The following is a 14,649-nucleotide window of genomic DNA, read 5'->3' on the forward strand; positions in this document are numbered from 1 at the left end:
GAGTGGGGATGAAAATGGGAGGAACTGCCCTGGGTACCATGTGCTCTTCTGCTCATGAACCTGGTCTCTCTTTTCTCTTCACACTTGATACCAAATTGTCTGTATCCATGTTCATGCCATTGATGGAGTCCTAGCCTGTCCCTGAGGAGCTTCTTCCAGGTTTTGTATTCTCCTATTTTGGTGGAGAATATTGGTAAATGGCCAACTGTAGCACGTTTCTGGACTCTACAGAGATTGAGAATTTGTGGTGAGTAGATGCTGAGTGGAAAATGTTGAGCAGATGGTCCATTCAAAGGGTCATGTATTTATAATCAGATGGGGAGGTCTCAAAAAATTAAATTAGTAGATACAGGAGAAACTGTCCAGATGAGAGAGATCTTATAGATAGAGGTAAGACAACAACATCAAGGCGTAATAGGTAGAACCATGGAATTGTTTTTGAGATCTCAAAACATAGCATTTAGCTAAACAGAGTGGGGTCTCACTGAGGATTAACTATTTGTATGTCATTCATGTTGTCCTGGCAGGAGGCACTTCCCTCCCTGCCAATGATATATTATGAAAAACCAACCCATGAAGGAAGGACAATACATACAAAGTATCTAGCCTCACCTCAGGGAAGGTCTGAGATGTTCTGGAAGGGCCCAGGCTACAGATAATGGAATAGGATCATGAAGGGGAAATTATGATGTACAAAGAATTAATTTTTTGAAATTTTCTGTTGGCAAAAGTATCTGGCTACTGCTGGCTTATTCCTTTTCCCACCAAATCTTGTCAAGTTGAAATGAGTAATAAATCATGTAGTCCCATATCCACATCGGCTCACATTTTCTACTAATTAACTTTGATGCATACAAGAAACCAGGACTGGGGAAAATAAAAAGGAAGCTCACTCGACAGTGGCTTTGTATAAAATGCCTTCGATTCTGCTCTGACAAGTCAATGTAGAAGTATGAGTGCTTTCAGTTTCTAGTTTCCCCAGGCTTTTACTATTCATTCTCTTGGTCTGATTCTCTAAAAAAATTGGTGGGTATGTATGGAAAATTCCATGACCTTTTAGGCACACCTTCTGTCCTCAGTATTACTTCAGGAAGGGAAATGGAGATAGGCTCCACTCTACACCATTCTGGATTGTATAATTTGACTGCTTGACACTGGTGAATTGTGTGTGTGTATATGCTGGTATTTGCTATTCCTATTCATTTGATTAGATACTAGCATAGGGAGAGCCTATCATCTGGTTTCATTTTATAATCTTTGCCCACCACTTGGCCTGAGTTAAGCTTTTTAAAGGTTTTCTATGAATCACTAATTTTGTTAAAGCCTTTGGTTCATCATTTTTAATCTTTTTCCTTTCTTCATGTGTATTTTCATGTACTGCAAAAGGACACAGTAATGGCCCAAACTATCAAAAAATGAACTGAGTCTCTAATTTAAGAGAAAATCCAAATTCTTTTTCTTGGAGAGCTATCACACTAGTCACAAGTCCCATTTCTAGGAAAGGGGAATGATGTCACCACTTAGGGGAAGGACACATTGCTCTTAGGCAAAAGGTGCAGGCCTTGATGCGTCTCTGGGTAGGACTTCCAGTCCCAGGCAGACAGCAGACAAACATGCAGGTAGATGCTCAACACGAGCTACTGAGGTTGTGATAAACACCTTACACAGCAGCAATTGGGGCAGATACTATCTCCTGTTTTTAAAAAGCTGAATAGTTTTTCCACATGTCATTCATTTAGTAATAAAAAAAAAGAAAAAAAGAAATGGTTAAAAAGAAGAAAAAAAAGGAATGAGCCAAAGTTCCAACTGTTGGCTCTTGGCCAGGAAAACTTCATAAGAGATGAAAGCCACCTTCATCATTATTCATTCGGCAAAATAATCCATGCTTAAACGAATGACTTTTATATGTGCAGCATGTGCTGTGTATTCTGCTTCCAGGTGGAGCCTGTTCCAGCCCTTTTTGTGGTTTCATGTGCTGTAGCTTATCCAGCTTGGAAATGAGCTGGAGTCGCAGGGACCCACCTTGGCAGGACCTGCTGTCAGAGGCTGGAGTGAAGCCCATCTCACACTCGCAACGATATGCACCCGGGACGTTGAGGCACTGCCCATTTTCACAGAGGTTGATGTTTTCTGCGCACTCATCGACATCTGTGGGAGAAGCAGATCATATCTCTATTAAGTTCCCCATGCTGTGACACAGTTTTTCCGTGCTCTAGAACTAAGTCAATGTTACTGGTGTGAGCTGGTGCTCATGAACATAAGACAACACTTAATCGTATTTCCCTAAACAAGCCTAAACCCTCACATTCAATTATCGCCCGATTATCAGGAAGAAGGCAGGATCTTTTGGATCTTAGTTCTCTTTCATGCCAACTCGATGCATCAGTATTATACCAACGTCATTGACAGATGATCAAGAACACTGAAATTAATCTTAAAATTGTGTCTATTCTGATAGTGTTTTCAAGTAAACTAAACTTGTTTTTTCACTAGTTCAAGTATGTTTAAGCAAATTAGGGCTAGACTAGGAGAGTTTGTTTCATGTCACTCTGATTGCATTAAAATATTTCTCTCTTAATTATGTAAATAGACATGATTCACAGACTGGACAACTTATTTAATTCTGTCAAATGGAAAAAGGGGGTAGAGTAGAAAGCAATGTTTACTGAGGGCCTAATATCTGCCAGGTAGACTCCTGGCTGCTTGTCCTGCATGTTTTTGTTTAGTTCACTAAGCCTGTATGGGTCAGAGGAGGAAAACCCTGAGGCTCAGAGCAGCCCCCGAACTGCGGGTGTTACGGCGAGCCCATCTGTGGCTGGGCCAGCATCCCAGTGCAGCTGTGCCCACACCAAAGCCATGCCCTCTCCTTCATACCCTGTTGGGAGAGAAATGCTTAGAAAGATGCATTAAGCCAAGGTTCAAAAATAATGAAGTTTAAATAAGATGTTTTCTTTAAGGAAGCATCTGACAATGAGGATTCTGTTTTTTTATGTCAATAATTAGAAATGGGAAAAAATTAGAGTCTCTTTTAGTTTGGGTTTTAAAGGGTGTGCTGAAATTCAAGAGACACTGATCTCCACATACTTAACAGTACGATACTTTATGTCGGGCAAGATGATACAGTCATTCATAAGAGCTTAACAAGGAGATGTCTTATTCCCAAAGAATGCAAAATGAAGAGCAGCTAGGCATCAGCTAACATTCACTGAGCTCTTATGATGTGTTTTCCTGAACCCCTGACTCATGTTACTCCATTTCATCCTTTCAGTACTATATGACAACCTGACATTCTGATGAGTGCAAGAACTAGCAGGGACTAGGGGGGACATGTATCTTAAGAAAGTGAACAGTTTTCCCTCATGTCATTCATTCAGTGATAAAAATCAGACTGGGAATCCTCACCCTCTTTACAGTTTTCTTCAAATAGGGCAAGCTGGAGTGTTCCATGAAAATCATGCCAGAGAACAACCTCAGGACTCTCACCCACCTGAGCAGGTAAAGCCATCTCCAGTGAACCCTTCAGAGCAGGCACATCGGTAGGAGCCTGGGGTATTTACACACTGAGCGTTGATGCTACACTGGTGGGTTCCGTTCGAACATTCATCTAGATCTGCATGTGAGAAGAGAGCACGCAAGTTCAGAAGTGAAAATGGAACATTTAAACACAGATTTTTTTTTTCATTTTTCTTACCTGAAATGTAAAATGCACAAATGGGATTTACTGTAGTTTACTTGTAAGGTCAGAGTTCTAATTCTCTAAGATCTCAGACCCATAATCCAAAATATTCATTCTATAAACAGGGGCTAAAATGATTAATAAAACTATTTGTGAGGGACCTAATAAGCTAGAATTTTAATGGTTAAAAGGTAAACCAGTGCTAGGTTTCCTTCCCAATTTTACTAGGCACAGATGTGTGATCACTGGTTCCTTTATCGCTAAAAAGGGGTCAATTTCTAAATTTGGTGACTGAGCTTCAGAGGAGGAGAATTAGCAGTTTTCAAGTTCCTTTAGCAGATAAGGAAACCATGATCTGATTCTCAATCTCAGGGAGTCTAGTCTAGTAGAAATGACATGTGCTAACCACAGAACTATCAACTCCATCAAATAGGCTGTGTGTCCCCTGAAGGAAAGTTACAAGGTGCAGAAAGGGAATGAAAAGGGTGTCTAATTTGGGCCATAGGAAAAAGGAAGATCTCACAGGGGAAGCAGTTGCCAGCGAACTTCACACCGGAACAATGAGTCAGAGTTTGCCTGAGGCATAGAAGCAGGGAATGGTATTATTTCCAGAGGGAACAGCACATTTAGAGATGCTGATGAGGAAGAAGACAGCTTGATGTGATAAAAGACCTGGACTGAGCCAGAGTGACAGAACAATATAGGAGCTGGGGGTGATAGAAGGTATTGGGAAAATGCTTATAAACCACAGGAAGGAAGCTACATTTTATCCTAAATTCAGTGATTAAAATGACAATTGTGAAGAGCTCAGATCCATGGTTTAAAAGATCTGTCTGCTGTGGGAAGTATGGATTACAGAACCAGCAAGGAAACGGGCAGACATATGAGGAGGTTCTTTCAGCATCCATCAGAGAGGGACAGATCTAAGACAGACAGAGAGAAAGAGAAAGAGGGAGGGAAGATGGCTGAGATTAAAGCAGGGGGATGGAGATGAAAAAAATAGAATGAATTTGGCTTATGTTTTAGAGTAGAAGTACCTGGACAGAGTCACATCTTTTGTATTTTAGAATAGCTGGCCAGGGTGATGGATGGACAAGCCCAAAAAAGGAAGGCTAGAAAAGAAAAAACCAGTAGCCTATAGGGCTAGAAAACAGGAATGGGGTTATGGCTGAAAAAAAACTTGTAAGATTAATGATAAGAGTGACCGACCACTGGATGAGAAGTGGGCAGCTAGAGAACTGAACGATGCCATTGGAGAACATTACTTAGCAAAGTTATCTGGAAAGTATGGTCATTTAAATTCAGTCAGCTCCTACACACTTGGCAAGCATAAAACAACTGAACAGCTAAGAGAGTATATTTGAATTAATGATGCTACTGTTAACAGATCTTAAGTCTATCCCCTTCAATGCTTACTGCCGGCCTATAAGGTTTTAATGAGTAATCATGGGGAGGTCAGTTTAGCTTGTTTTATTTTCTATTTTAAGTAGACCTGGATAATTTTAAGCAGTTGAAACAATGCTTTGTTGGTAAAGCATGTACAACACTGAGCATAGGAAGCAGCACTACGTGTGACAGTGAGGAGGACAGCCAGTCCCCTGCCTCACAGCCAGAAAAGACTCAGGAGACCCCAGCTCAGCAACTCTTGAGGCCTGGAGAATGCCAGCTGCCCTTGCAGCCTCCTCTGTCCCAATCAGATCTCCTGGTATCCAGCAAAACCTTTTGCTTTCTCTGGAAAAAAGAATTCTATTTTCTATTGAGAAGCTGGTATTGACCAGGTACAGACTCAGGTTATCTGATAAAACCTTTCCATTTCCTTCACGTCTCTAACTGGGTTTTAAGTCTCACTGACTGCTGTATGAAAAGACTGGAAAAATACATTAGTCATTTTTCATCATACATCTGTTTGGATTTCTGGCTACACATCAAATAATTTTTACTGAATAACAACACATTAAAAAGCAGATGCCAAGGCATACTGCTGCGATGCGATAATTTATACCAAGGTTAAAGGAAACTCTTAGGCAGGAATTACCTTGCAGCGAAAGACCGTCTTTGATTTTCAAGAGAGTAAATGCAAGGCAAGAGCGTATTTCTATTCAAGTACATGGGTTAAAAACAGTTCAAAGAAGAGCCTCTAGGAATTCTGTGTCTTAACAAAGGATGTTCACATTTGCAAACTCACCAATGCATTTGATGCCATTTCCAACCCAACCTTCTCTGCAGCTACACTTGAAGCTTCCTGGGACGTTGAGACAGGAGGCATGCATGTCACAGTTGTGGGCACCAATTTCACACTCATCCACATCTGAGAAGGCACAGATAACATGATGAAAATTAAACGCAAAGCTAATTAGTTCTACTTCCATGTATAATTCCACACACGTAAAATTTAAAAATAAATATGGGAGTATCTAAAATGGTACGGAAAAAACACTGACATTTTTATTTTGAACTTTAGTAGGCATCGACAAGATTTGGAAGTTCCCAATCCAAGTCAAAGAAGCCTTTCAATACTACAGGAAACTGCCCATCACTTGCTGGTAGGAGAGAGCTACTTCCCCCAGGTAGATATTTGTGTCTGTCTCTCCCTACCTCCCCTGCCTGGGCCCAGACAAAACTCCATGCAGAAGGCATGATGAAAGATGTCAAGAGAAATCCTATTCCCAAAGAGAGACTCTTCTACTCTTTCCTATTAATTTTTATTACATATGTTTCACAAAACTTCAAACAAACCTGGATTTTAAAATAAGTAAGAGTGTATTCTTGTCATTTTTAGCACAGAAAACTATTATTTTAGTGTGTATTCATCTTTTATTTATTTGGGAATATGCAAAAATACTGGAAATTTTATCTGAAAAATGAGCAGAAGCTTTTACTAGTATGTATATATGTATACACACATACACTCATATATATACATAGACATATATATATACACACACACATATATGTGTATACACACATATGTGCGCATAAATGATATAGCTTTGGTTCTTCAGAGCTTTCTAGAATAGAAAGAATAATCTTTTCTATCTATCTCAATGATTACCTGTTAGATGCTGAAATTCTATGTGCTCACACATATGCACACACACATACAGAGCGACCAGCTTTGCATCAACCTTCCTAGTGGTGAACGTGCAGAGGACCCCTTCTTCCTCACTTGGCCTGTTCCCAGAGGTGTCAGGTTAAGGGCCAGAATGTGCTTCAAGCCACCTACCACTTGTCTTGAGCAAAATGCTATAGGAGGACCTTAAAGTGAACACTGAGGAAAGCCTAGACCAAAGCATTCACCTTGGGACTTCATTCATTTTGTGCAAAAGCTCAAAACTTATTTAACAGAGAAAGGAAATAAGAGACAAAGTGGCAACAAATGGGATTGCTGGTGGTCTGTGGTGCTCCCTTCTCACATCTCCTATGTGGGCAGAGGGTTTCCTAAGACAGTGAACTCTGCAAGCAGCAGCAGCCACACAGCAGCTACAGAGGACCATACTGTATTCCCTGCCCCTACTGGACACACTGCAGCCAGCTCCCTGTGGCAGAAAGAGGGCAAAAGCATCATGAGTGCTCTGGGGTGGTTGCTCATCACACAGCCATGACCTGGTGTGGGTCACGGCAAAGGAACAAATGATCTTGAAGGTTGGACTCTGAAATAGGAGAAGCCAAAAAGCACAGAGAGTCCTAAGTTTGGAACCTACCTGTGCATCCCGTGGTCCCCTTCTTCACGGAATAACCCAGCTGACAGTGGCAAATGAAGGATCCCTTGGTGTTCTCACATTCCCCAAACATACAGATGTTTGAATTTAAGTCACACTCATTGACATCTAGAAAGTTTATTTTCAATAGTTTGGTTAATACTTGTTCATACTAGGAATCTGAAAGGTCTCTTTTGAACTGAATAGTCTAGTACTGAGATACACAGATAAAAGTTAAAGTATAATCTATTTGCAAGTCATAGTATTATTTTCTAAAATTTTCTTCAAATGAATTCTTCCATTTCAGCTTTCTCATCGTGTAATACATCAGTTTGAATTTTTAAAGTAACTGAAAAAGCCTCTTTCCCTCATGTTTAAATGTGTGTGCACAGATGTAGCATAGGATTCATCCCACTTTTATGGTACCCACCAATGCAGGTTTTCATGTCCATTGAAGCCATGAAGCCATCGTAACACAGACAGCGATACTCCCCAGGAATGTTGGTACATTGGCCACCATCACAGATATCAGGATTATTTTCACATTCATCAATATCTGATGACAGAAAATTACCATTAAATCAAAACAAGAATGGCTTTTAGTAAGCCCAGATATTTTATTTTTTCCCCATCCAGATCGACTCAAAATATCTGGGGCGAGATTTGTGAGATATCATCAGTTAGCTATACGAAGTCTACACAATGTCCTTTCTGTACCTGCGCATGACCTCCCATCTGGCATCAGCGCATACCCCTCGCTACAGCTGCATTCATAGCTGCCTTCGGAATTGGTGCACCGGGTGTCACAACCTCCATTCATGATCATACACTCATCAATATCTGTGAAAACAACATGGCAACTACATTACTTGTCAGGTCTATTTCCTTCAACAAAACAAGCAAAACAAGAAACTGTTTTTTTTCTCTTCAAATAATGCTTACATGGCTTTGGATTTCTCTCCCTACTACTGTTTGGTTTATCTTTATCTCATTGGTATTTCTTAGTTCTTTCTACTTCCATTTTGATAGCATTCTATTGTACATTTAGCCCCCGGGCCTAGGAGTGAAGAACTCAGAAATGTAGTAGCTGTGGAGTTAGGGTATTTTCCGTGATAAAAGCAGATTCCTTTGCAAACCACAAAACCATGGCATCTTACAGATCTGTTCCCATTCTTAGATTCATGTTTAGGACAAAGGACTTCCATTGGCTTCATTATAATACATTTGATTCCAGGAGTTATCCTAGACCGAGTTGAGAAATACAAGTTCCAGACCCATTTGGCCAATGCTCACCTGTACATCCCTGCCGGTCTGGTGTGGCCTGGTATCCGGGGTTACAGGAGCATTGATAGGTTCCAATCATGTTCACACATTTTCCATTTCTACAGAGATTGTCACTCAGAGAGCATTCATTTATATCTATAAAGAGATGTACAGCATAAATGTTTTTGCAGTAACCACATCACTTAATGTTATCAAGAAATGTTGCGCATGAGCACTGGTCTCCAAAGGGGTTTGTGTACTTCACAGGGAAGTAAGATGATCTCCTGGGGTGTTCAAAGAAAATACTGGAATCTATATTTCTATTATTTCTACCTAAAATGGTATTGTTCAGTAGACCTCTACACTGATGGGCCTCTCTGCTATCCAATACATAGCTGCTATTGAACATTTGAAGCACAAAAAGAATGATTAAGGACTTGAACTTCTTTTTAAATTTTAATTTTTTAAAGTAATCTCTTCGCCCAATGTAGTGCTCAAACTCACAACCTCAAGATTAAGGGTCACATGTCTACTGACTGAGCCAGCCAGGCGCCCCAGGAATTTAATTTTTAATGTTACCAAATTTTAATTAAATTTAAGTAGCCACATGTGAGTAGTGAACTTTAGACCATGTATATAGCACATGCCAGAAATAAAACTTACTAATATTTAATACATGGATTTACACTGGCATGCTCACCTGGTCTTTATTAGACAGTCACGAGCTGCCTGAATAATGTGCAGTATCCTGAGGGAAGATGACTAGTTCCATAAGCCACAGGGCCTGAGACCAGGGCCCTCACTTGTATGTTTTCATTTTATTGTGTTCAGAGTGCCTCAATAGGTAGACCTGCCATCACCTACTTTAAAATCAAATAACCCCTGTAAGATAGGCAGGTTCCTTATAGAAAACTTCTGCAAAGGTCTGTGGAATCAAATAGTGCTATTAATGCAATTATAAGAGAACAGCAAGAGAATGGTAGAGTGGAAGCTTTCTTCATACAAGCTACTTGTGAGACACAATATAAAGTAAAAACAATAACATAACCAGGTAAAAGGTCTTCTTCATCCCAAATTCTCAAAATTACCAAGAAGACTATGTGACATGTGGATTTAGATCTATTATCATTAAATGCATATTTTATTACATGTGCAAAAAAATGTATCTTATATACCTTCAAGGGGTACTTTTTTTAGCTCTAGGATCCATGAAAACAAAATAAACTGAGGTTAGAAACAGGTCTCTGATGCACTGCATCACAGAGTTGAACATATATTCTGTAATCATCTCTATGAAAAAGTTTTAGTACCATGAAATAAAAATATTTAAAACTTTTTCAGTTCACCTTTTAAAAATGCCTATTTAGGGTATGATTTAAGATTCACCTAATATATTAGCAAAGTAATATAAATAGGGTTTACAAATAAATATATGTGTAGTGGATAGGTATGCTCAAATTATGTTTTGAAATAGGGGTGTGCCATCTGCTCTGTTTTAAACCATTCTATCTGCTGACACTTGCAAGAAAGATTTTCTGTGAAGAAAATGTTTCCTGGATATATCGGAGTTTTAAGGCCAGTATACTAGAGCACGGTAGGCCCGGAGGCCTCCATACACTTATCAAAAACAGCAGGCTGGAATGCTCCAAGACCAGCCGTTGATATTCTCACGTCATTCCTGTCACCCCTGTCCCTTAGCTCGGCCGGTGAAGAGATGAGGACCTTTTTGTGACAGGAGAGTGAAGGGGGAGCTCACATGTTCACGTGCACAGGAGCAGACCCCATGATGACAGACATAGGGGTGGAAGAGATCTGAGAAGTGGTGTCAGGTAGATGCACAGGTGAATGCACAAGTGAGCCATCAGGGAGCAGCCCTTCCAACAGCAGCAGCTTTCCTATCCCATCCTCTGTGAGGAGGGAACTACATGGCCTGACACAGAATCCTCCACACAATCCTTTCAGATGTGCTTGTCATGAAACAGTGGCTAACCAGGACAGTGCTGGTTCCTCTGAGTGTGTCACCGAGGCATTCTCTAATGATGCAGCCCAAATCTAAATACAGGGGCTCTGAATTTCCAATTTTTAACCAGCTAGATTTAATGTGCCTAAAACAACAAGTTTGTTAGAACTGACTCCTGATCTTTACCAGGTGAACCGGGTGGGTTTATGCACTGAGGAGACAAACTCACCCACACAGTCCTCACGTGATGGTGACAGCTCGTGTCCCAATGGACAGTCACACTGAAAGCTGCCCTCAGTGTTCACACAGGTACCACCCCTACAAAGGAGAGGGTTACGTTCACATTCGTCAATGTCTGAAAGGTAAAAACGTGAGATCCATTAAAGAACTTTGAGGAAAAAATCTTCACATATGCAGCATGGGGGAAAAAATTATTACCTGAGGTAAGTGGGACTCAAAAGTAAGACACAGGTTTAAGAGGAGATGGGATAATATTCTCATTTCTTCTACTACCAATAAATAAATGGTAAGTTCTTTTCTTAAAGACAGTGAGTTAGTTGCCAAGGAATTTACTGGTACAAAACAAGCAGGCTCACAAGAGATAAAAATAAATAATAGGTTTGTTTCACATAACCCTAAATTCCAGATGCCATATATTGCTATCCATATCACTAATCAAAGTAAAAGAAAAATCACAGACCAGTCACCTTTGAGGTCCCATGTGGTACGTCTAAGGAGTCACTAAATATGGAGCAAAAGGTAGGCAGTACCAAGAGAGTGTGTGGCAACACACAAGTAAAGAAAATAGCATGGGATTTGCACGACCGAATACATTTGGGGTCACCACACAAGGTCAAACATGTTAAACGAATCCCCTGCGGGTAGTCAGCCTGTGTTGGTTTTAGATTCCATGAACAAACAGAACCTAGTGTCAATATCTCACTGCCACTAAGGCACCAAGAAGCTGGGGCTCCCCAGGAGTTATCTAAAAGCAGATTTCCTGTCTGACAATTAAATCTTTCTCTCGCTCACCACAGTGCCTTGCCAAGCATGCTGTTAACAGCTCTGAGACAAGCTAAGGTCAAGCTATCTGGTTTCAAGACTGGACAGGAAGAGCTGAGGCACACTTACCCATGCAGTTCTTCATCATCATGAACCCACTTTCGTAGCCTTCAAAGCACTCACACTCAAAGCTGCCTGGCGTGTTAACACAGATTCCACTTCCACAGAGATCAGGAGAAATCCTGCACTCATCAATGTCTAATTCACAGGGTTTAAGAGAAATGAAAAAAACAGAATGAGATGAGCTGGTATTACGGAGCAGTGAGACAGGTCCGGCCTTCCCAGGGAAGGTGCCAGCGGTATGAAGCTATGTTTGCAGGAGAACAGCTAGAGGCAGAATGGGGCCTGAGGTACATTCCTTTCCCCAACTGCCAAAACTGTCACAGCCAACGGGCAGGTGGTGCTTCTGCCTTTAAGAATTCTGGAATTGTGGATTCCTCTTTGTGGCTTAGAAGTGGTAACGGAGGGATGAACCGAACAACTGCAGTATGAGCCAGACAAGGCAGGTGGCAGATGAGCAAGCAGTAGACACTTGGAATGAAATCCTGTGTGTGAAGAGAGAGCACGGTGGTTCTGCCCACTGGCTCATGCCCCCATGCTCATGGTGTGATATGCCTCCGAGCAGGAGTGGCTAGCAACCATGGAGCACCCAGACAGCCTCAGAGGCCGACATGGCCCACCAACCTCCAGCCAGAGAGTGTACATGGCAGGGCCATGAAATATGCTCCACTGGATGTGGTTCTGTGACATTCAGATGTGGAGAGGCTACTGATTTACTTCGCAAAATAAAAATAAAAATGATATGTTTGTTGCTCTTTATAGGCTATAGAAAATAAGAATCTGCAAGAGCAGCACTGATACCCTCAAAAACAAGATTTTCTGAGAAACATCCCATGCCTGTAACTGAGATCTTTTTTAATGGAGAAGTCCTGTCTATAAAATGTAATTAAGAAAACATGACGTATTTAAAAAAATTTTGTCACAGTAGAAAAAAAAGCTTTTGTTGGCATCTCTTTATTGTGATGGATTTTAATTCTGAAGTTCTTTTATCACAAGATTTATCAGAGGGCAACGTTGTACGTGCTCACTCAGGGGTCTCAGTCTCAGAATGTCAAATGCTTTCTCCCAGCATTTGGTCTTTATTTATTTCTTTAATTACAGGCAATACTGAAAATATCCTTTTAAACAATATTCTTAACAACATTCACAGATTCAATTAGGCAGCTAACAATACGCATACTGATTCTATTACTTGTTATCTATCAGTATCTAGGAAATGGAAGAGCCATATAAAGAACTAGAATAAACTCATTGGCAGAGCAGGGACACTTTTTGGCTGATATGATGCAGGGGGAGCTGCACAATGTGGAGTGTGGACTCTGGAAGCAGATACCTATGTACTAATCCCAGTTCTATCATCTACAGGGTGAAGAGGCTTGGGAAAATCATTTTATTTCTGGGTGCCTCAGTTTCCACATATGCATAATGGGATGTATAGTATGACCCACCTACTAGGATTTAGTGAATCAGTATTTGTCAAGCATTGAGAACAGAGTGCTATATTCACAGAAGCTGTTTTCTGCAAAAATTGGTATTTTGGAGGAGATAGGTTTGATCTGGTCCTGGAAGCTTGTATAGAAATTCTAGCTTTAGGAACCCCTGGGTGGCAAGGTCAATTGAGCGACCAACTCTGGGTTTCAGCTCAGGTCATGATCTCAGGGTCTTAAGATCAAGCCCCACATTGGGCTCCAAGCTCAGTGAGGCATCTGCTGGAGTTTTTCTCTCCCTCTCCCTCTGTCCTCCCTCAGGCTCCTTCACTCTAAAATATAAAAAATCAATATTTTTTAAAAAATAAATTCTAACTTTAAAGAAGTGGAATGAATAGAAGGACAAGTGTCTAGGTGAAGAAAAAAATGCATTTCAGAAAATAGTACATTGTAGAGTGGCTGGATGGCAGAGGGTGACCGTTAGCACAGGGACAGGTAGGATGGGTGTGGTTATGGAGGGTGCCCAAAGAAGGTGGGCTTTAAATGCTGTGAAGAACGGCAGCCAACAGCATCCCACTGTCCTCTCACGTTATATACTGTAACACCGCAGTGTGACCAACAAATATCTGTTGTATGCAGTTAAAGGCAGTGAGTTTCAGAGTTATTAAGTAACTTGCTAATTTCACACCAGAAAGAGGAAGTGGAGTCAGAACTGGAATAACCGTCTTTATCCAGGTTTAAGATTATGTGAGTCACTGGAATGTGCTCTGTGGGAAGTAACACATGGTGGTTGGTGAACGTGACAGATCAGATGGGACAGTCCATGAAGACACTGGAAGAATCTGACATGCAATGAGTACCACCATGTGTTGCCCAGTTCCCCTTGAGGAAAGAAGGACTAATTCATCTCTCCCACGCTGCTGCTGGGGGCTTTGGGGGCACAAAGCCCTGAGATATAAAGTATCTTCAAGAAATGCCTCAGCTAAGAGGACCCTTCCTCACAGTCACACCTGTTCTCTGGGTAGATTCATCCAAAGATGGGCCATGCCAGTCCATAAATACCTACCTGCTTTGCCCTAGCCCTACATAGTTGTGATGGGACATCCTAGATCCAGAGCTCCCAGTGGGGTGGGCTGAGGACCATACTGGGGCTTATGGTCACCCAGCTGCCCCCTCCGCCCGCTTCTGCTTCCTTCCCTCCCCTAGGTATTGATCCCAAGAGCAATCCCCAGGAACTTGTCTATGCACTAATCTCTGCTCAGAGTCCGTTTCCTGGGGAGCTGAGCTGGCACCTGCGATAGTTTTGAAGAAAGAGGACAGTACTTGAAACAGTCCCTGCGATGGAGACCACACATAACTTTATCCTTGTCCAAGAGAGGGAGAGGTCAAAATGAAGTCTGAGGCCTCTATGCTGAGTGAAAGGATGCTATTGCTACGTACAAGGAAGACCCTAGGCAGAGAAGGGGCAGGGTTGAGACAGAGGGAGGCTCAAGCCAAGGGGAG

General features: G+C 41.4%; 1 protein-coding gene across 1 annotated transcript in view; it reads right to left on the minus strand.

Moving 5' to 3' along the window:
- FBN2 (fibrillin 2) overlaps positions 1 to 14,649 on the minus strand; it is a 240,737-nt gene that overhangs the window by 52,746 nt on the left and 173,342 nt on the right. The window contains exons 26-34 of the mRNA XM_038552058.1: positions 11,729 to 11,857; positions 10,827 to 10,952; positions 8,668 to 8,793; positions 8,092 to 8,214; positions 7,805 to 7,930; positions 7,378 to 7,503; positions 5,862 to 5,984; positions 3,488 to 3,610; positions 2,023 to 2,148 (exon numbers count right to left, since the gene is read on the minus strand). Coding sequence (XP_038407986.1) covers positions 2,023 to 2,148; positions 3,488 to 3,610; positions 5,862 to 5,984; positions 7,378 to 7,503; positions 7,805 to 7,930; positions 8,092 to 8,214; positions 8,668 to 8,793; positions 10,827 to 10,952; positions 11,729 to 11,857 — 1,128 coding nt within the window. The remainder of the gene's footprint in view (positions 1 to 2,022; positions 2,149 to 3,487; positions 3,611 to 5,861; positions 5,985 to 7,377; positions 7,504 to 7,804; positions 7,931 to 8,091; positions 8,215 to 8,667; positions 8,794 to 10,826; positions 10,953 to 11,728; positions 11,858 to 14,649) is intronic.

Source organism: Canis lupus, chromosome 11, assembly GCF_011100685.1.
Source record: "Canis lupus familiaris isolate Mischka breed German Shepherd chromosome 11, alternate assembly UU_Cfam_GSD_1.0, whole genome shotgun sequence".
NCBI classification, from domain to species: Eukaryota; Metazoa; Chordata; class Mammalia; order Carnivora; family Canidae; genus Canis; species Canis lupus.